At 40.5% G+C, this 20,993-nt stretch overlaps 1 protein-coding gene across 1 annotated transcript in view; it reads left to right on the forward strand.

Annotated features, from left to right (window-relative positions):
* The window catches only part of SCARB2 (scavenger receptor class B member 2), a 76,244-nt gene that overhangs the window by 16,458 nt on the left and 38,793 nt on the right, over positions 1-20,993 (forward strand). The window contains exon 2 of the mRNA XM_059922820.1: positions 3,729-3,886. Coding sequence (XP_059778803.1) covers positions 3,729-3,886 — 158 coding nt within the window. The remainder of the gene's footprint in view (positions 1-3,728; positions 3,887-20,993) is intronic.

The following is a 20,993-nucleotide window of genomic DNA, read 5'->3' on the forward strand; positions in this document are numbered from 1 at the left end:
ACACACAAACTAATAGGTGCTACATCTATGTGTTTCTGATTCTAGTGAATCTGTATCTGAATTGCTTTCTCTGTATCTGAATGTGGCTGAAATGGCTAGGGAACAACCACTTCCTCTGGGTATACTTTAAAGGCTCCTTGGACTTGTAGCAGTCGAGCTGCTGTTATAGGGCCTTGACTGTGGCTTTGCCTTTGACTGATCATGCCTTTCTTCTGCTCTTCTCTGGTTGTCTCACATCAGTTTCTTCTCTCCCAGCATCTTATAAGCAAAGTTGACGGAAAATATAGTTTTCTAGTACTACATTTTGTGGATTGAACCAATATTTCTCCAAAACCTGCATTGTCCTTGAGGAGTGGGGAGGAGTAAAGAAAAAAAAAAAAAAAAACCCTACTTTTTTTTTTTGTAGGTCAGCACCCTCTGTTTTGAGAAGCCAACTGTTAACCTAATATGTTCCAATATAATAGCTGCACTTTCCTTCTCATTTTTGGTTGCGAATATCACTGCTTCATGTAGATTCCAATTAACCTCAATTTTTAGAAGATGTTTTCTGTCCTGAGCACTTTTTTTCCTAAGAAATTCCTATGTAATGAGTTACAGGGTTCAAAGGAAGGGATGACCCATCCAGTTAAGGGGAAGGTACTCAAGGAATTCATGGAGGAGGAGAAATTATTGCCCTGCCTTTTTCTGGAAATTTCTGGATAAGAAAAAGAGGTTCTTTTTTTTTTTTTTTTTTAATGTATGTACGTATGTATTTATTTATTTATTATTTGGTTGCACTGGGTCTTAGTTGCGGCAGGCGGGGTCCTTAGTTGTGGCATGCGAACTCTTAACTGCAGCACGTGTGTGAGATCTAGTTCCCTGACCAGGGATTGAACCCAGGCCCCCTGCATTGGGAGCATGGAGTCTTAACCACTGTGCCACCAGGGAAGTCCCAGAAAAGAGACTCATTTTAATGAAATCAGATGACTTTGAAGGTATCTGTGGGCCTTCAAAATCCTCTAGAAGACAAATAATTATTATATATGTGTTACATTTCTCATAGCTAACATACTAGTTTTAGGTAGGTTATATTCATGTTACTGAGCTGTTTCTAGGTGCTGTGTGTATACTTTATACCAGAGAAACTCTACCATATAACTTGTATAACTAAAATGTGTAGTAGGTTTATACCCATTTTATTAAAATGTTGTATGCTGAGGTGGGGTGGGAGAGTGGAGAAAAGGGACACTGGGTTCCAGACCCAGTTCTGACGTGAAGCAGGTGTACAACCTTGACCACAGGCCCTTCCTTACCCTGCCAGGGCCTCTGGGTTCCACCTGGTAAGCCTCTCCAGTTATGCTGCCCTCTCTCTCTCTCTGGGCCCGACTCTCTCCCTTGTTCCTCCTCAGATAGCTAAGACTCCTGTTTAGAAGATAAGATAAAAGACCACGAAACTCTTAAAAAACTGCCTAAAATGATGGGTTAGGCTGCTGTATGGCCAGGGCAGGGAGAGAGTAATGTGTGCAGGAGCAGGCGGGGAGGGCTTCACAAAGGAGAGAGTCTGAGCTGGACCCGGAGCTTGGAGGAAAGGGGTTTCGTGGTTTGTCTTTAAATTTTTCTACCTCAACAATCTGACCTCAACCCCCTAAATCAGTACTGATAGTCAAGGCCAAGAATATTTCAATAATGTGTTGTTTGGCTAGAAATCTGATGATTAGATGTTCCGAACTGATGCCAAACCACAAAGAGTCCCCAGTTCTATGACATGGCTGACTCATGGATGTGAATTGACTTCCAGCCCTCCAGATGACTGTTTTTGCTCTGACAAGCTTAGGTTTTCTGCATCCATTTATTCCGGTGCCACTTTGTTTTTCCCTGCAGAGATTCTTGGGATATTTTCCATTGAATAATAGAGTTATATCATTAAGTTCCCTTGCAACATTGCTTCTATTAAATTGGAGGCGTGGACTACTAAAAATTGGCATCCTGTTGTGTTCTGTGTCACAAGATGTTTTAGCATGTGATTTCTGTCATATTTTGAAGCGGTCCCTCTGTTGATTGTCATTCAAATCCTCACCGCTAGGGGAGTGACAGGTGATATCAGGGATGCTTCTCTTGCAATCTAGTTATTGTTTCACTAGTGGCCCTACATTGTCTTTATCAGCAAATCCCATTTTCCTCTTTTAAAAATTTTTCTCAGTGTTAATTTTTTTTATTCGTTATAAAAATTCGGAAAATACAAAATCTCATCCAGGAGAAAATAACAATGATCCAAATTCCAACATGCAGAGTTAGTCACTGTTTGCATTCTGGTTTATTTATTCTGTGTATGCTTTTATCCTTCTCGAGTACTTCAGTAATCTTAACTTTAAAAATGCAGTTTTTCTTTATTAACAAGTTAACTACTAGATATTAGCTTTCAGTCTATTAACTTTAGGTGCTGTATTAATCAGGCTACTCTTGCAATGCTGGATAACAAACAACCCCCAAATCTCAGTGGCTTATAATAGTAACATGTACTCCATACTCCTTACGGCCAGGTTGGCTGCAATTTGAGCTTAGCTGGGTCAGCTGACTTAGGCTGGACTCCTGGCTTCATGTCTGGTCTACACATTACCATTTTTGGCTGAAGGATCACCAACTACCTGGGACAGGGCAACAGAGGGTGACTGGTGGAAACTTGCCATGCCTCTTAAGGCCTCAGCTCGAAGTTGGCGCTTTGCCATTCCACTCACATTCTGTTAATCAAATCAAGTTACTTGCCACACCTGAAGTCTGTAGGGTGGGAAGGATACTCCTTCCATAGAGGGGCCATTAGTGTATTAGTTTGTGAGAGCCGCCATAACAGACTGGGTGACTTGAACAACAGAAATTTATTGTCTCACAGTGTTCTGGATGCTAGAAGTCTGAGATCAAGGTGTCAACAGGGTTGATTTCTTCTGAGGCCTCAGTCATGTTGGATGACAGCCCACCCTAATGACTTCACTTAACCTTTAATTTCTCTTTAAAGACTCTATCTCCAAATACAGTCACATTCTGAGGTACTAGGGGTTAAGACTTCAATATATGAATTTTTTTTGGGAGGGGGGTGGCAGGGACACAATTTAGACCATAATCCATGGTAAGGGTGGGAAACAAAGGAAGGATTGTAGACAAAGAATACCCTAAGCACTTAACCTCAGTGTGGCTTAGCTTTCTCATCATTAAAACAGGGATATGCAAACCTATGTTAGGGGTTTGTTGGGGATTAGATGAGAAAATGCATGTGAAGCCCCTGGTGGTGAAAGTGGTAGAGCTGGGTGTGGTTCTACCTCAAACGGAAGGACCAAAGTAACCTTCTGGGGCCTCTCTTCCTGGTCTCTCCCATGGGCGAGCTGGGAGTGCCTGGAGCTTCTCAGAGTGGCCTGACTTCCACGGAAGCTGTCCGATCAGTAGAATCTTTGTGACAAAGCAAATAAGGCACTTCGGGTACTCAGACTGTGGCCTTGGTCTTGGTGACACCATGAGCTATGGCTCTAGCATCCTTTCTTTACCGCAGATATTTATAGAAAACCTGTTATGGCTTCTGAGGGCTGTGGGCTTCATATTGGCGTAAGGCATGTCCCTGCTCCCAAGGGACAGCAGCTGAATGCCTGTGGAAAAAATAAGTGAGCCGGGAGGTCAAAGGGCAGGGTGTCCCTCGTTCTGCCTCTGTGTTCAAAGCCAACTGCCTTACACTACGTAAATCCCCTTTTGGTTTTCTCCCCTAGAATATTGTGTTAAGGAATGGCTCGGAGACCTTTGAGTCCTGGAGGAAGCCCCCTCTGCCCGTGCACACCCAGTTCTATTTCTTCAATGTCACCAATCCAGAGGAGGTCCTCAGAGGGGAGACCCCTCGGTTGGAAGAAGTGGGGCCCTACACCTACAGGTGAGTCCCGACCACCTCCCTGCCATACCAGTCAGAAGATGGAGCGACCCCCCCCCGCTGTGGCCTGAGCCCCCGTCTCTTCCCACGAGCAGCCTCTGTGTGCTGCGTGGGGGGCACACGTTCCGGCTACAGTTGTCTGAAATGCTGCTGGTGTTTGGCCCACGTGTGTCAGTAGCTTTGTGGACCTGGCCAGTCTCAGCCTGTTAACGTTTAGAAACGCAGCTGCTTCCTCCTGAGGTGGCAGAATGTGGTTACTAAGCGACGGAGAGCTGCCCTCCACTCCCTGCCCTTTTAAGGTCGTCCTGCGATTTTCTTTGGTGACTTTTAGGGTCTTTTCCTATTTCCCTCTGCCACATACCTAGTTTTAGACCAGTTCCTAGAATTCATTGTTGGTCTGGAGACAGGCCTTTCTGTGTCTTCTTTTTTTTTTTAACTGAGATATAGTTGACTTACAATGTTGTGTTGTTTTCTGCTGTACAGCAAAATGGTGCAATTATACATATGTATGTACATTCTTTTTTATATTCTTTTCCATTACGGTTTATCATGGGATAGTGAATATAGTTCCCTGTGCTACACAGTAGGACCTTGTTGTTTTTCTGTCTCTTCATATTCACTCCTTTTCCCACTCCTCCAGAGTACAAGAGATAACCAGGTGGCAAGGTGGGTTAGAGTCTTTGGCAGTGACCATCAATTCCAAACGCTGGGGGAGTTAGGAGCATTGCTTTAATCATTTTTTTGAAAAGATTAGTAGAGGGAAGTGCTGGGGGATGTTATGGTCAAAGTGTTTTCCCCACTGTTGCCGTATCCCCGCAACCCGCTAGGGCAGTAAACTGCCCCACACGCCTTGCGGTCATCTTTCCAACAAAGTTTCTCCTTACCAAGTTTAAAAAAAAAAAAAAGTAGAGGAAGCAGACAGCGAGATCTTTCTTCCTCAGAACTGCTGCATGGTAAAAATGCCTCACAATTCTATCGTAACCGATTGCTCAATAAATGGTTGCCAACTGATTCATTAACTGTGAGTCAGCACTACCTCAGCGCTGGAATTGAGAGATAAAAATCCCGGTCCCTGCCCCAGGTGCTCATGGTCTGACTCTGGAGTCGAATGACCTGTTGTGAACCTCACCTCTGCCACTTACTAGTCCTCCGTGCCTCAGTTTCCTTATCTATAAAGTGGGGATAAAAATAGGACATCCACCATGGGATTGTTATGAGGACTAAGTGGGTCAAGTACTTATAAAGTGCTTAGACTAGTGCCTGGCACAGAATTAACGCTAATTAAGTGTTTGATGTTATTATTAGTCTTAGGGGATTGTCTTAGTCTGTTCCGTGGAAATCAATACCCAGAACTGTAAAGATGAGCTTTATCATTATATAGTAGAATTTTAAAAAATAAACAGCACTTGGGTCCTCATTTTAAAAAGCATTTTTATACCTTTAATGCCTCGAGAAACTCCAGGTACTGGGTAGAACCAGGCCTGCATTTGAGGCTGTCCAGCTTGGTGACAATTAGAAGTTGAACCAGAATTAGGCTCTGAGCGTCCTGTTTGTTTGTTTTGCAGTTTTAACCATTTTTATGGTGATTAAAAAAAAAAAACCCACATAAGATGTACCATCTTGGGCTTCCCTGGTGACGCAGTGGTTAAGAATCTGCCTGTCAATGCAGGGGACTCGGGTTCAAGCCGTGGTCTGGGAAGATCCCACATGCCACGGAGCAACTAAGCCCGTGCGCCACAACTACTGAGCCTGCGAGCCACAACTACTGAAGCCCACATGCCTAGAGCCTGTGCTCTGCAACAAGAGAAGCCACCGCAATGAGAAGCCCGCGCACTGCAACAAAGAGTAGCCCCCGTTCGCCACAATTAGAGAAAGCCTGCGTGCAGCAGCGAAGACCCAACGCAGCCAAAAATAAAATAATAAATTAATTAATTAATTAAAAAAAAATTATTAAGATGTACCATCTTTACCATTTTTAAGTGCAGTTCAGTAGTGTTAAATATATTCATACTGTTGCAAAACAGACCTCCAGAACTTTTTCATCTTGCAAATCTGAAACTGTATAGCCGTTAAATAACTCCTCTTTTCTCCCCACCCTCAGCCCCTAAGAACCAACATTCTACTTTGTTTCTATGAATTTGATTGCTGTAGATATCTCATATAAGTGGAATCATACAGTATTTGTCTTTTCCTGTTTTTGTTTTGTAACTAAATTCCTTCGGGCGAGACGGATGACTTCCTCCCTGCAAGAATAAGCTCGCCTGAGAACTAAGAAAAACCCCAACAAACAGTCTTCCCTCTGGGTCTCCTGGGCCTGTTCCTGTGATCATTATCCTCATCTGAGAAAAAGGCATGGGTTCTAATCATAACCCAAGGAAACCCAGTGTTCCATTAAGACACCTTCTGGGCCATTGTGTCTGCTGCCTTAATATGCTATTGTAGAGGTGGTCATGGGAATAAATAAATCCTAGAAGTAAAATAGCATCCAACTGTTACCATACTTCCTGCATGTTCCCATCTTAGAGGGACCTAAACTGACTCCTGAGGGAAGCCTGGGAACATCTCACAAGGGTCCTTAACCCTTGATCCATGGATCCCTAAGGGGTCATGGATAGAATTCAAGGTGGTCTGTGACTTGGGGGGAAAAATTACAGTTCATTTTCATTAACCACTCACTAAAATTTAGCATTTCCTTTGAGTATAAATGTAGGCAACAAATCACAGCAGTGTTAGCAGTACCGTGGCTTCACCACTAATGGAAACACAGATATCGTTGTGTCTCACGATAGCTGTTGCTCAAAATATCATTCACGTTCATAAATACTTCAAAATTACCATAATTGTGGACTTCCCTGGTGGCGCGGTGGTTAAGAATCTGCCTGCCAGTGCAGGGGACACGGGTTCCAGCCCTGGTCCGGGAAGATCCCACATGACGCGGAGCAACTAAGCCCGTGCGCCACAACTACTGAGCCTGCGCTCTAGAGCCCACGAGCCACAACTACTGAGCCCATGTGCCGCAACTACTGAAGCCCACGTGCCTAGAGCCCGTGCTCCATAACAAGAGAAGCCACCCCACCGCAATGAGAAGCCCGTGCACCACAACAAAGAGTAGCCCCCGCTCACCTCAACTAGAGAAAGCCCGCGTGCAGCAACGAAGACCCAACGCAGCCAAAAAAAAAAAAAAAATTACAGTAATTGTTAGACCTGCTGCTACATCTTATTTAAAGTGTCAATAAAGAAGCACACATATTGCCATATCACAGATTTTTACAGTGACACCTGTATTTCAGTCATTGGTTTCCTTTGTAATCCTGGGTATTTTATTTTCTGTATGTAAAGACATTTATCTGAGAAAGGATCTACCAGGCTGCCACAGGGCCCAAGGCACAGCGAAGGTAAGACTCCCAAGAGCAGATCCTGTAGGTTGGAAGGCAGATTGGTCACTCACTGATATTTCATTTTTGCTCCATGAGTTTTCCTGCCTCCGGTTTTCACCCTGCCCTGGTCTCTCCCATTTCACTGCCACAGTGATCTTCCAAAGCACGCAGCTGACATTTCCTTTCCTTCCCTGCTCAGGGTCCTAGTGACTCTCCCTGTGTGATGTTCAAGGCCTGAGCACCCTGGCTCCTTCTGTATATATAGCCTCTTTGTTTGATTTTAATTTAATTTTTTGGCACTCTCAACCTAGAATTTTATTCTCTAACCAGAGCTAATTCTATGCTACAACCAGAACTGTCCCATAGAAATTTAATATGAGTGTCAACTTAAAAACAAAAACAAAAAAACGCGCAACGTAAGAGCTGTGAGTTGAGTTTATTCTGTGTCTTACGGAGGACTATAGCCTGAGCCTCTCAGATAGCTCTGAGAAACTGTTCCAAAGAGATAAGGAAGGGGAACTTCCCTGGCGATCCAGTGGTTAAGACTCCACGCTTCCAATGCAGGGGGCACGGCTTGGATCCCTGGTCAGGGAACTAAGATCACATGCCACTCGGTGCAGCAAAAAAAAAAAAAAGAGGTAAGGAAGGAGTCAGAATATATATGAATTTTTTTTTGCAGGAAAAACATGTAGTCAAAACATCAAAAGATTACTTCTAATCACAAAAACAGACATCTCAAGTTAATGATCTTAGTGCTTTTCTGTGTATGGGAAGATGCAAGAATCTGAGGTCTTTGAAATATTTCCTTAGGTATGTACCTTAATTATCTAGGGGCTGGTATCCAAAGCACAAAATGCTTCCTGTTTTTCTCCATCCTGAATTCCCCTCAGGCTCACTTTTGGTGGGCAACTGCAGGGGCTAATGGCTTGATACTATAGAACTAAAAGGGCAAGCAACATTTTTTTTTGTTTACAGTGCCCCACGTTGGTCATAAATTTGACCAAGGCTTGGGAGGCATTTCATGACCAATTTGTCCCACAGCCCTAGGAATGCTTATTCCTAGGTCAGGCAAGGATCTTAGTGATAGGCCATTCATATGCTATATCTGGCTTAGGCCCTATTAACAACCTAAACAACCTAAAATCCTCTGGATCTTCTGTTTTACTACTCTATTATGATCCAGGAAATGTTTTCCCCTTGTTGTTTCTTCCCATATTTAAAGTTGCGCTATTACAATTAACTTTATCTGTATATATGTAATATATATGTGATCATATATATATGTGTGATCAATTGCCTCAAGATATTTAGCCATCATTAATTTTGTTGGAGGCCTGGTTACACATCAGGTAATGCAGGATACAACAATCTTATAAAATAGAATATAAGTAATATAACGAGTAACATTAATAAGATAGTACAGCAGAGAGACAAAAAGTATAAATAGTTTGAAAACAACAAAGAGAGAACAAATTAAAACAATGATTAGTATAACTAGTTGTAATCTGAATCTCAATAAGCCATCAAGTCCAGAGGGGAGCCAGTTAGAGAAGCCAAATTCTGGAGAGATTAGGTAGAGAGAAAAAGATAAATGTTTCATCTTCATTTGCAGAGGTATACTTCATCAACTTGCCACATATCATAGTTAGCATAAGAGGAAAGGTTTTTCTGGAACACAGAGATTAAAAGCCAGTATATTTAAGAAAAAAATCATAAGATTATAAATCATATTTATCAGTTCATTAAGTTCCATATAATTAATTCTTGTTGATCTTGATAAACACATCAGGTTTTCTATTAGAGTTTTATAATTTCTTACCCAGTTCAGTGGTATGATCTAAAAGTCATCAGAAACCTATATTTTTCAGAAAATCCTTTTTATGAATCTTCTTGAAGATTTTCATTTTTATAAAAGCATCAGAGTAAAACAATGACTGTCTATAAATAACAAAAGACTTAAAATGGCGTGGTTAAAGATTTGATTACAGTGCAGTTGACAAAGCAACTTGGTTATTTCTGTGACAATACAACATTTTAAGGAATAATTAGAATCATAACTGATAATATTATACTAGGACATATCAGGTTGTTAAGAATTCCATATAATTTCTAGAATATCTATGTTAATGACATTACCCATGCAATATAACCTAAGAAGGTTTATCACCACTTATTTGACAATGTTTCCCATGTAATTTAACATATCAAATAAACCTAATTAGTTTAATATCTCTTTTGAGGATGCTTTGGGATCTCTCTGAAGCATCCGAAAGTTAGCTACAGGTCAAAAGGACTTCATTTAGAATTGACTTGGGGAAGTTTGTCAAAGATATCAAAAGGTTTAAAACACTTGGTCATATAGGATCATAGGTCACTGTGAAACAATACTTATTTACTTAACCCAAATGACAAAAGATTTTAAAGGCAAATACAGAATGTTACAACAGATCACTTAAAAGGTAGAGAAACTTTTTATAATCTGTTATCAAAAACAGATCAATATTCTAAGAAAACTTTGTTCTCTTAACACAGAGAAAAAAACAAATTCTAGTGTCATACCAGCTTACTTTTAATGTTAAAATTTATTTACTCAATTAAATTTTATTTTAATCCTAGCCAGTCCTGACCATGTACAAACCTTTTTCTTTTCAGGGTTTCTTTCCCACAAAACTTCTAAAACTTTCTTTTTTATCTTCAGGTTTTGTCCTATGCCTTCCTTTTCTTTCTCTCTCTCCAGGACAAAATTACCTTCTTTTCCCTTAACAAAATGCATTTCCATTTCTTATACTTTTTTTTTCTTTCATACAAAGATGTTTTCCTTATTAATTTTAGTAGTTTTAATTACATGTATTAATTAGAATGCTTAACCTTGAAAACCTTAATTTCTTTCTCCAAAGAATACATACAGATGGCCAACAGGCACATGACAAGATGCTCAACATGGCTAATTATTAGAGAAATGCAAATCAAAACTACAGTGAGGTCAAAATGGCCATCATGAAAAAGTCTACAAATAAAAAATGCTGGAGAGGGTGAGAGAAAAGGGAACCCTCCTTTGCTGTTGGTGGGAATATAAATTGGTGCAGCCACTATGGAAAACAGTATGGAGGCTACTTAAAAAACTAAAAATAGAGCGACTGTATGATCCAGCAATCCCACTCCTGGGCATGTATCTGAAAAAGATGAAAACTCTAATTCAAAAAGATACAAGTACCTCAGTGTTCACAGCAGTGCTATTTACAATAGCCAAGACATGGAGGCAACCTAAATGTCCATTGACAGATGAATGGATAAAGAAGATGTGGTATATACGTACAGTAGAATACTACTCAGCCATAAAAAAGAATGAAATATTGCCATTTGCAGCAACATGGATGGACCTAGAGATCATCATACTAGGTGAAGTAAGTCAAACAGAGAAAGACAAATATTATATGATATCATTTATATGTGGAATCTAAAAAATACAAATGAACTTATTTACAAAACAGAAACAGACTTGCAGACATAGAAAACAAAATTCTGGTTACCAAAGGGGAAAGGCAGGAGGATGGGATAAATTAAGAATATGGGATTAACAGATATACCCTACTATGTATAAAATAAACAACAAGGACTTACTGTATAGCACAGGGAATTATAGTCAATATCTTGTAATAACCTATAAAGGATAAAAATCTGAAAAAGAATATATATATATATATATATATATATATACACATACCTATAAAGGATAAGAGTCTGGAAAAGAATCTGAAAAAGAACCTATAAAGGATAAGAATCTGAAAAAATCTGAAAAAGAATATATATCAATATGTATATATACATATATATCTATATCTATATATATCTGAATCACTTTTCTGTACACCTGACACTGACACAATGTTGTAAGTCAACTATACTTCAATAAAAATTAAAAAATTTTAAAACCTTAATTTCTAGTGAAAACTAAGAAGTAAGCAATTATGTACTTTTATGTTAGCATTCTGTGGATTGGCAAACTTATAAATACCATTTATGATTTTTAAAAACGTGCCCTTGGGGCTTCCCTGGTGGTGCAGTGATTAAGAATCTGCCTGCCAATACAGGGGACACGGGTTCGAGCCCTGGTCTGGGAAGATCCCACGTGCCGTGGAGCAACTAAGCCCATGCACCACAACTACTGAGCCTGTGCTCTAGAGCCCACTAGCCACAACTGCTGAACCCACGCACCACAACTCCTGAAGCCTGCACACCTAGAGCCCGTGCTCTGCAACAAGAGAAGCCACCACATTGAGAAGCCCATGCACCGCAGCGAAGAGTAGCCCCCGCTTGCCACAACTAGAGAAAGCCTGCGTGCAGCAACGAAGACCCAATGCAGCCAAAAATAAATAAATAAAGATCTTTAAAAAAAAATAAATTAATTAAAAAATAAAAATAAATAAAAACATGCCCTTTTATGGAAAAATTTCCAATGTGACACAAAACATTTATTAATGGTGCTAAATATCTTTAATTTCTCTGTAAAAGGAAGCCTATTTTCAGTAATCAGTTTTTCAGTATCTTTATTTGGGAATGATCTAGATATTTAGTACATTTCCATCATTTAACTTAACTTAGCAAAACTCTAAAGTTTCAAGTTACCAAAAATCTGGAGAAACTATTTTTAAGTAGACATACCATCATAAAACATAATAATTCTTAAACAGTACACTAAATGGCTCTTATCCCATTTATATCTATTTAACTCATTTGTTTCCAACAGTTATATTTAGATTACCCATGAAAACTTCAGGAGACATTAGACCAAGTCAGCCATCATTCCAAGCTATTTTTCTTGCTGATAAATTTTATAACAGAAATAATATGAACATATTTGACTAGGTTCAATAAAAGTAAGACATGTGTGTATTAATTAAACCAACAAACTTAAACTTTAAACCAAATATTAATTTAATATTGAATATTTCCCAGATCACGTGAACTTGAAATTCATTTGGGTTAGTTTCTATTACATTCAAAAATATTTAATTTTTAAGTGCTTACTTTTAAGTCAGTTAAATAGAGCTCCTTTATAAATTAATGTTGATACTGTCTGGAGGTAGAGACATATCTATAATGTACACACAGACATATAACAGACATAACCAGAGATCTCATAACTTCATTTTATAACTTAGTCGTGAATCAGGTATTACAATATAAACTTACTAGTTTATAAATAACAGTTGGTGTAAGTTAAATGTATTTGCTTAGATGACTTAGCCTTTTTACAAAGACAGTTGCTTTCAATTCCCCAAAGAACTGGTCTGCCTAAATGTTATCAAATGATTGATTTGTCCAACTACATTTTCTTTAATTTGTTTTTTATATCAATGGAAGATTTCAAGCTAAACTGGAAATTAGGAGTTCTGTGTTCTAGAACTTTAGGGTTCATTTTATCATGCCTTCAAAAGTTTGCACAAGGCATTCAACAAAGGCCCTCTTTCGGAGTGCACAAGTCAGACCCAGACCAATTTACCCTAAGGGCAAAAAAAGTCTCCACTATTGCTTTATTAGGCCCTGAATATTAACCCCCATTTTTTGTTTCATATTGTGTGGGCTCAGGTAACTCTGTTTCCTTTAGTATGTTTAATTAATACTGCCTTAGGGGCAGATTTATATGCTCTGTATTATAATATCAGGCAGGAGAAGCATTCCCCAGTGAGACATAATGTCTATCCCACAGTATAATCAGGCAAAAGAGATGTAACCATCTCACATAAAGCCCATTCAAATATGCCAACTTTTTTTTTTTTAATTTATTTTTGCCTGCGTTGGGTCTTTGTTGCTGTGTGCAGGCTTTCTCTAGTTGTGGCAAGTGGGGGTTACTCTTCGTTGTGGTGCACGGGCTTCTCACTGAGGTGGCTTCTCTTGTTGCAGAGCACGGGCTCTAGGCACACGGGCTTCAGTAGTTGTGGCACACAGGCTCAGTAGTTGTGGCTCGCAGGCTCTAGAGCGCAGGCTCAGTAGTTGTGGTGCACAGGCTTAGTTGCTCTGTGGCATGTGGGATCTTCCCGGACCAGGGATTGAACCCGTGTCCCCTGCATTGGCAGGCAGATTCTTATCCACTGCGCTACCAGGAAAGCCCCAAATACGCCAATTTTTAAAAAACAAATTGTTATCTCAATTCTGTCAACTCTTATACCTTTAACTTTAGCCAAGTGACCCAGGCCCTTTTGTCAATCTTTAACTTGATTAATTGGCCTGTTGCCTCAAGCAATTGCTGGTTAGGTATCTTAGTATAATTTTATTCCAGCCTTTAAAAAAAATTTTTTTTTTAACTGGGCTAAATAAACCAGACTTGTTTGGGGCCCTTTAATGTTGGGGGGACCAATAGGGGGTCTCTTTGGCCCATTCAACTTTAGGTAATGTTGTATCAAAGCCTTTGGGTTTTTTTTGTTTGTTTTATTTTGTTTTTTGGCTGCGCTGTGCGACTTGGCGGGATCTTAGTTCCCTGACCAGGGATTGAACCTGGGCCCTCGGCAGTGAAAGCACAAGAGTCCCAACCACTGGACCACCAGGGAATTCCCTGAAGCCTTTGTTTTAATCTCATCAATGTCCATTTTATTTATCGCATTTTTAAATCACCATCTAAAGATTTCTATCCTGCTGGGATGAGTCCCTTTAAAATTTCCGCCTTGTTGGGAAGCAGTCTCTTGACTTTCCCCTCAGCATTTCCTATTCCCTTGTTAATCAACCTGATTAACGTTAATTAACCTAATGTTTTTATTTGTATCCTAAGACCCATCAAGGGAAAGCCAAGACTACAAATAAGGCTTCCCAAATCGTTTTGTTTTATTTTGTTTTAAACTATGGGAATTCTTAAGGTTAGAATCTTAAGAATTCCCATAGTTTATTCAGAGGTTGTTAATAAACCTCTGTATCTACCTTTTAATTTGCTCTTTTCATAGGTACCAATAAAACAGCTATTTATAATGAGAGCTCTCTAAAAATTTACCAATTTAGAAGTTTCTTCAATTTAAAGGATCCCTTGTCTGGCCATTGATGAGTAGTTTCTTAATAGTGATAACCAGTAAGATGCAGCTGGCACCCGCAACAAGAGAGTGCAAAGGATGCAGCCTTCAGAAGATCCAGAAAGTTTACTCCAAAAAATAGTCTAAGAAAATAAAGGCCTTTGTTGTACAGGTGGACGCAACGAAGGTTGAGCAGACAAAGGTCCCTTATGAACTGGGACCCCTTATGACAAATTTTCCTGAGAGCTGGCACAGCCAGACAGAAAGACTGTTTGGAATCCCAGTCTATTTGACGGGTTGTCAAATGTACATCGTATGTGTACTTTCCTGATGGCAGACACTGTGCCTTCAAAACACAGAACAAAATGCCTAAGACGATCAGGTAGAACATTTACATCTCAAAGGCATAGGGAGAGAAATGCTAGTTCCTCCTAAGTCCTAAGAGGGCTTTTGTTCCTTTAAGGTCAGAAATCTGAAAAGATGTTTTATCAAGCTGGCTTTCTCTAACTGGGTATGCAAAAATCAGTTTTGGAATGTCAAAAAGAGCCCCATCTCAGCCATTTTTAGGGTGAGATTTCCTTAGTTCTCACTTAAGTACTTGCAAGTATAAATTCTGTACATCCCTAAACCTGGCTGGGTTTTAGTTGTTGGTTGGAGGTTGGCTTTCTGATACCCCTCATTTCTCTGTTTGAGAAACTGTTTCCTATTTTAAAGTTGAATTTGTCAGGAATAAAATTTACTAATGAAATTGTGTGATGGGCAATGTGCTGCTTGTGAGCTTAACCCCTCTAGGCGTTACCCTAGAGTCACTTCTGCTCTTCTGCATGTCTCTTCTAAAACCACCATCTGTGCTGGGATCAGTGAGTGGCCAACTGTCATACATGGTCCCCAGACAAGCACGTTTTAAACTAATGAGTGGGTTTCCTTATGGGACTCTGCTTCCATCACTCCCACAAATTTCTTAGTTGCCTGAGAAAGCCGTAACTGGCTGGGAGGAGCCTTGTCCCTCTTCCTCCGAGCAAAGCTTTCATGCGATATCTTCACTTTTATCCCAACAGAGTCTGTTAAGGAAGCCAAATTGAGGAAGGATGTCAGGTCAGCTTCCTACTTAATCACCGAGTCTGAGCCTCCTTAGGGTCCTTCAGCTGAACAACGTCATCCCAGTGGTTCTCACCTGAGGGTAACCTCAGTGTCTTTCAATTGAGCAAATACAGGCACCTCTTCTGGAACCTAAGTTCAAGGATAACCTACTCCGCATAGTGAGGAGTTTAACAACCTCTGAATAAACTCAGGATCTTCAGCTAAGAGTGGGAGATCCGGTACCAAGAGAGACTCACTTAAATTTGTCTGGACTCATTGAGGAGGCAGACTGGCACAAGGGGCCCTGCTGGTGTCAATCAAGGTTCTGGATCCTTGTAGAATTCAGGCGGAGGAGAGAAGTCTGCTCTGGGTCTTCATGGTTGCCAAAACTGCTGACAAAAAAAAAAAAGGCACAACATAAGAGCTGTGAGTTGAGTTTAGTCTTACTGAGGTCTATAGCCCGGGAGACAGCCTTTCAGATAGCTCTGAGAAACTGTCCCAAAGAGGTAAGGGAAGGGCCAGGATATATGTGAACTTTTTTGCTGGAAAGAAACACATAGTTGAACATCAAAAAATTATTGCTAATCACAAAGAGTAGACATTTCAAGTTAATGATTTAAGTTGTTTTCTATGTATGGGGAGATGCAAGAATCTAGGGTCATTGAAATATTTCCTTAGATATGAACCTTGACTATCTAGGGGCTGATATCCAAAGCACAGAATGCTTCCTGTTTTTCTCCATCCTGAATTCCCCTCAGGCTCACTGTCGGTGGGCTACTGCAGTGGCTAATGGCTTGATCTTTGTGGAACTGTAATTGCAGGCAACATTTTTTTTTTCTTTACATGAGCCACATATGTAATTTAAAATTTTCGAGGAGTCACATTAAAAAAAAAGTAAAAAGAAACAGGAGAAATTAATTTGAATATTTTCATTTACCTCCAAACTACTTAAAATAGTATCATTTAAACATGTAATCAGTATTCAGAATTATTAACAAGGCACTTTGCATTCTTTTTTTCATATGAAGTCTTTGAAATCCATGTGTATTTTACATTATAGCACATTGAATTTAGGACTACCCACTTTTCAAGTGTGTTAATAGCCTCGTGTGGCTAGTGGCTACCATAGTGGACAGCACGGTTCTAACCAAACTCCAATTAATTTTATGGCCCTAGACACCCTACCCTGTCAGTAAGCATGCCGTTCCCTCAGTCAAGAAGGAACTCCTCACCACCTCTCTCCGTTCTCCCCTAGATTTTCCCTGACTTTGAGTGCACTCTGCTTGGTATGTGATAAAGTGAAAGGAAAGAACCAAATCCTTTCATCTCTGAATATCCAGTGTCCAGTGAATATTTATAGAATAAGTGAATGAAACATCCTCAGCCATGGTTTAAATCCACAGGACACAGGTTGCTCAGTTGCAACCCCAGGACTGAATCAGGGAAACCCAGGACCCAAGGACAGGTTCAGGAAAGGGGAATAGGGTTCTGAAAATGAGTGACTTTGTTTAGGAACGGCTACTCACATGTGCATTACAAACTGCTAAGTGTTCCTAGTGGGGTTGAGTGGGTTGTGAACTGGGATTTGTAGGAAAACCTGGCTTTTTAGGGAGACCTACAGCCCCTCTAATGGGTCTTTTGTAATCATTTGGTGGATCTGATCTCTGTCACTTGTGACTTAATTATGCTATTGTTTAGCTACACGGGAAAGACAGAACATTCCAGTAGCTCTGCCCCAGTATTTGATAGTCCCAAGGGTTCCCTCCAGACTGAGTCAGCTGTGTGCGTGCAAAGAAGGGGAGGGCACGTGGCCCCCCATTGGTCAGTGTGGACTGGCCTGGGGGTGGGAGTCTCTGAGATGGGGAGGCCACGCTGGGCAGTGTAGGGCCTGATTGATTGGACACACAATTTACAGTGGCACATTCCCCATGACTTTCACATATTCGTGAGTTCAGAATATTAGTGTTTTTGGAAAAAGATGGTGGAAGTTCCACATGTAGATAAAAAACCAGTCAGTCTGGTTTAAGGAATGTAGTGCGTTATTTACATTTTTATTAAGCTGTGGATGGATCAGCCCTGGAACAGGTCTGTTGACACAAAACTAATTTGCCTCATGATCCTGTTGCTTAGTGACCTACTTGCCTAAAATTGTGTATCCAACGGCTTCTGCAACCTTTTTGAGATTTTTCATTTTGTCCGGTTTCTTTTTCTATTTTGCCTAACTATTTAGCATTTCAAGAATTTTTTTTTTAATTAATTTGTCCAAGGGCTCTGTCAACTAACTTTCATGTTTCTAACATGTATTTGCTGAATTTACAATATCCCATTAAACATCTTCTCCTTGACTTTCTTAGTTTTGCTGTTTGGATTGTTAATTTCTTTTATAAGGTCTTATTACTGCTTTGATAGTAAGGAAAAAGATGTGAGGGACAAATATTTCATAAGTGTTTTTTAATTATTATTCACTGACCATTAAGTAATATTGGATTATAAAGTAATCAACATGTACAATATCATATATAGCATTACCTTTAAAAGAGTAAAATATATTTTATATTATAAAAATAATATATATAAGCAGCAAAGATAAAGTTGAAAGTACAGGAAAGTAAAATAAAAAAATTACTGCCACCCTCCATCACTGTCTCAAAGATAACCAGTGCTAATGGATAGATTCTCGGTCATTTTCGCATGGTTGTGTTTTACTTTTACATGGTTATACTGTATATACTTATGCATGTTCATGCACATCCGTGTATATTCTACTCACTTAATATTACATCAGAGGTATTTTCCCATGTATGTGTTAGTCATTATACAAATATATTTTTGTGATGATAATATTCAAGATATAGAAGAAATATATTACTATACTTAACCACTCCCTTCTTCTTGGACATGTCTATCAGTTCTCGTTCCATCCTTTGATTATCACATGGATTGAATGTTCTCCTCATGTTTGCCAACCGATTGTGTTTCCACATTCTTAGTTCTTGTCCTTTGCCAGTTTGCCTGTCTGGGTTCCGGTGTGTTCATGCCACTCCGTAAGCTTTTTATATAATAACAATGTTAACCCTGTGTCACAATTGTGGCAACTGTTTCTCTATTGTTTGCATTTTTAATTTTAAAATTTATATGTAACCAAATCTATTCTTTAATGAAGTTTTCTATCATTTCTGAGTTTAAAAAGTCCCACTTCCTTCAAAGGTTTGATATTCAAGTCTATTTTCTTGTAGCTCTCTTTTTTTCACATTTAATTTCTTATGGATCTAATTGTCTCCTTACAATTTAGCCAAGATAGGAACTTAGTTTAAAGTTTCAAATGCTGTACTGTTATTCCTTTGGTCCTTTACTCAACTCTGAGCCAAGCGATATATATATATATATATTTAAATACCAAAGAGATGGTAGAAAAAATTTAAATGCCATGGTTTTTGTTTCCATTACTGTAAGAGGATGCTTATCTCTTTTTCTAAACCTGACTCACTCTACTCTGATAGGACGGTTTTTCTCAAAATAGAAACAGAAATAGCTTTAGATAAATCAGTTTTTTAAAAAATCAAAAGTGAGAAAAATAGAAAAAGATCTGCTTCTTATCCTGTACAAAAAGGTGGTGACCAGGTGGGTTTTAAATGCATGTGGAGTCCTGGGTGAGCCAGCAGGGTCAGGGTAACACTTGGAGGACGGGGGACCATTTCCATCTTCAGCAGTGAAGCTGTCTCTTATACATCGCCAACAAACATGGGCCACCGCCCACCCCCTACCCAGTGCTTTTTCTCCGAGTCCTGCTCTGGACTCTGGGTTTTCAGTCTTTCTCCTAGTTGACAAGGCAGAGGTGATAGAAAGGTCAGCAGCCCGCTGTTCAGACCCCGCCTTTGGCCGGCCTTCCTGCTCTGCCCTCTCTTTTGGGTCGTCCCATCCACTCTGACTGCACTTCACTTCCCTGCCATGCCCCGAGCTGCAGGCTGCTCTTTTTTTTTTCTTTTTAAACATACACAAAGTTGGAAGAAGCTTTTTATTTATTTATCTATTTTTGGCTGCGTTGGGTCTTCATTGCTGCGCGCGGGCCCTCTCTAGCTGCGGCGAGCGGGGGCTGCTCTTCGCTGCGGTGCGCAGGCCTCTCACCGCGGAGGCGCCTCCCGCTGCGGAGCACGGGCTCAGTAGTTGTGGCGCGTGAGCTCAGCAGTTGTGGCTCACGGGCTCCAGAGCGCAGGCCCAGCAGCTGCGGCACACGGGCCTACCTGCTCCGCGGCATGTGAGATCCTCCCAGTCCAGGGCTCGAACCCGTGTCCCCTGCATTGGCAGGCGGACTCCTAACCACTGCGCCACCAGGGAAGCCCAGGCTGCTCTTTCTAAACCGCCTCTGCAGCGCGTCATCCCCCACCCCACCACAGTTTTCTCACCCTCCACTTAGGAAACACATCCTGTGCTGTCGTGCGATGCTGCCTGCCTTGCTGTCCCTCTGCCTCTGTCTGGAAGCCCCTCCACCCTCCCACCCCCGGGAAGCCTACTCCTTCCAGAACCAAGTGTGCTCCTGCCCAGTGTTCCCTCAGGACACCCACTCCAGTTGCCCACCACCCCCCCCCCGCCCCCGACCTAGCACCTTGGGGTCAGCTTCAGAGCTCTTTCTACATGTGAGGTAGCCCTTTAAACAGCAGCCTGCTCTGCTCTCCTGTGGATTCTTCGAGGACAGGACCCAGGTCTTAACATCTCTCCATCTCAAGAACTTAGCACAAGCCCCCTCCTACATGATATTAGTAGCTAATGTTTCCTAAAGCACTTAGTATGTGCCAGGTAGTGTTCTAACTGGATGACAAGCTTATGTGGATTTAATTCTCACAACAACCCTACAAGGAAGGGATGCTGTTATTTCCATTTTACAGATGAGGAAACTGAGGCACAGAAGTTAGTAACGGATGAAGCCAGGATTGAATGCAAAGCCTGACAGTCAGATCTCAACCCAGACCCTACCCAGTGTGTTCAGTCACTTCTTATAGGAACCCTCAACAGAAAGCATTGGGTGAATGGAGAACAGAAATGACTTGGGACGTTGGATTATATGGTGGTATTGAATGTATCTAATTTATCCAGCACCTCTGAGGAATTAGATATTGCAGAGACGTTAGTTTTCCAATTGATTAAAATTATTCCTTTTGGTTTCCTTATCTCAGGCGTATTTTTTGCCTTCTGTGATGGTGAGATTTTGCCTAAACATTCAGGAGATTAAAAATTCTTTTTTGTTTTAAAAAGTAAGAACTTCTTTTAAAAAAAGGTTTTAAATGAAATATCTCTAAAATCAATTATGTATTTTCCTGCCAGATTAAACAGTTCATGGGGCATATATCAACCTTTTCTTAGTGACTAGGGCTATCATTGTGATTAACAAATAGTAAACTGTATTCTGAGCCTGTGATGTCCTGGGGCCTTTGACATCAATCAGTAGGATTAATTAGTATCTACTAAGTACCAGGGACTATACCAGGCACTTTCAAGTATGGTTCCTTAATTAATTGTCTAGGCCTACAATTTTGCTTTGCCTTTTTGTTTTTTAATTTTGTTTCTATTTCTGGAAGCTTCTTTGGTCTTCTCCGATACTGTAAAGCACTAGTCCATCACTTCTTGCTCTCAGTCTGCTGTTCACCAGGACAGCGCCCT

This window comes from Balaenoptera ricei, chromosome 5 (genome assembly GCF_028023285.1).
Source record: "Balaenoptera ricei isolate mBalRic1 chromosome 5, mBalRic1.hap2, whole genome shotgun sequence".
Classification (NCBI taxonomy): Eukaryota; Metazoa; Chordata; class Mammalia; order Artiodactyla; family Balaenopteridae; genus Balaenoptera; species Balaenoptera ricei.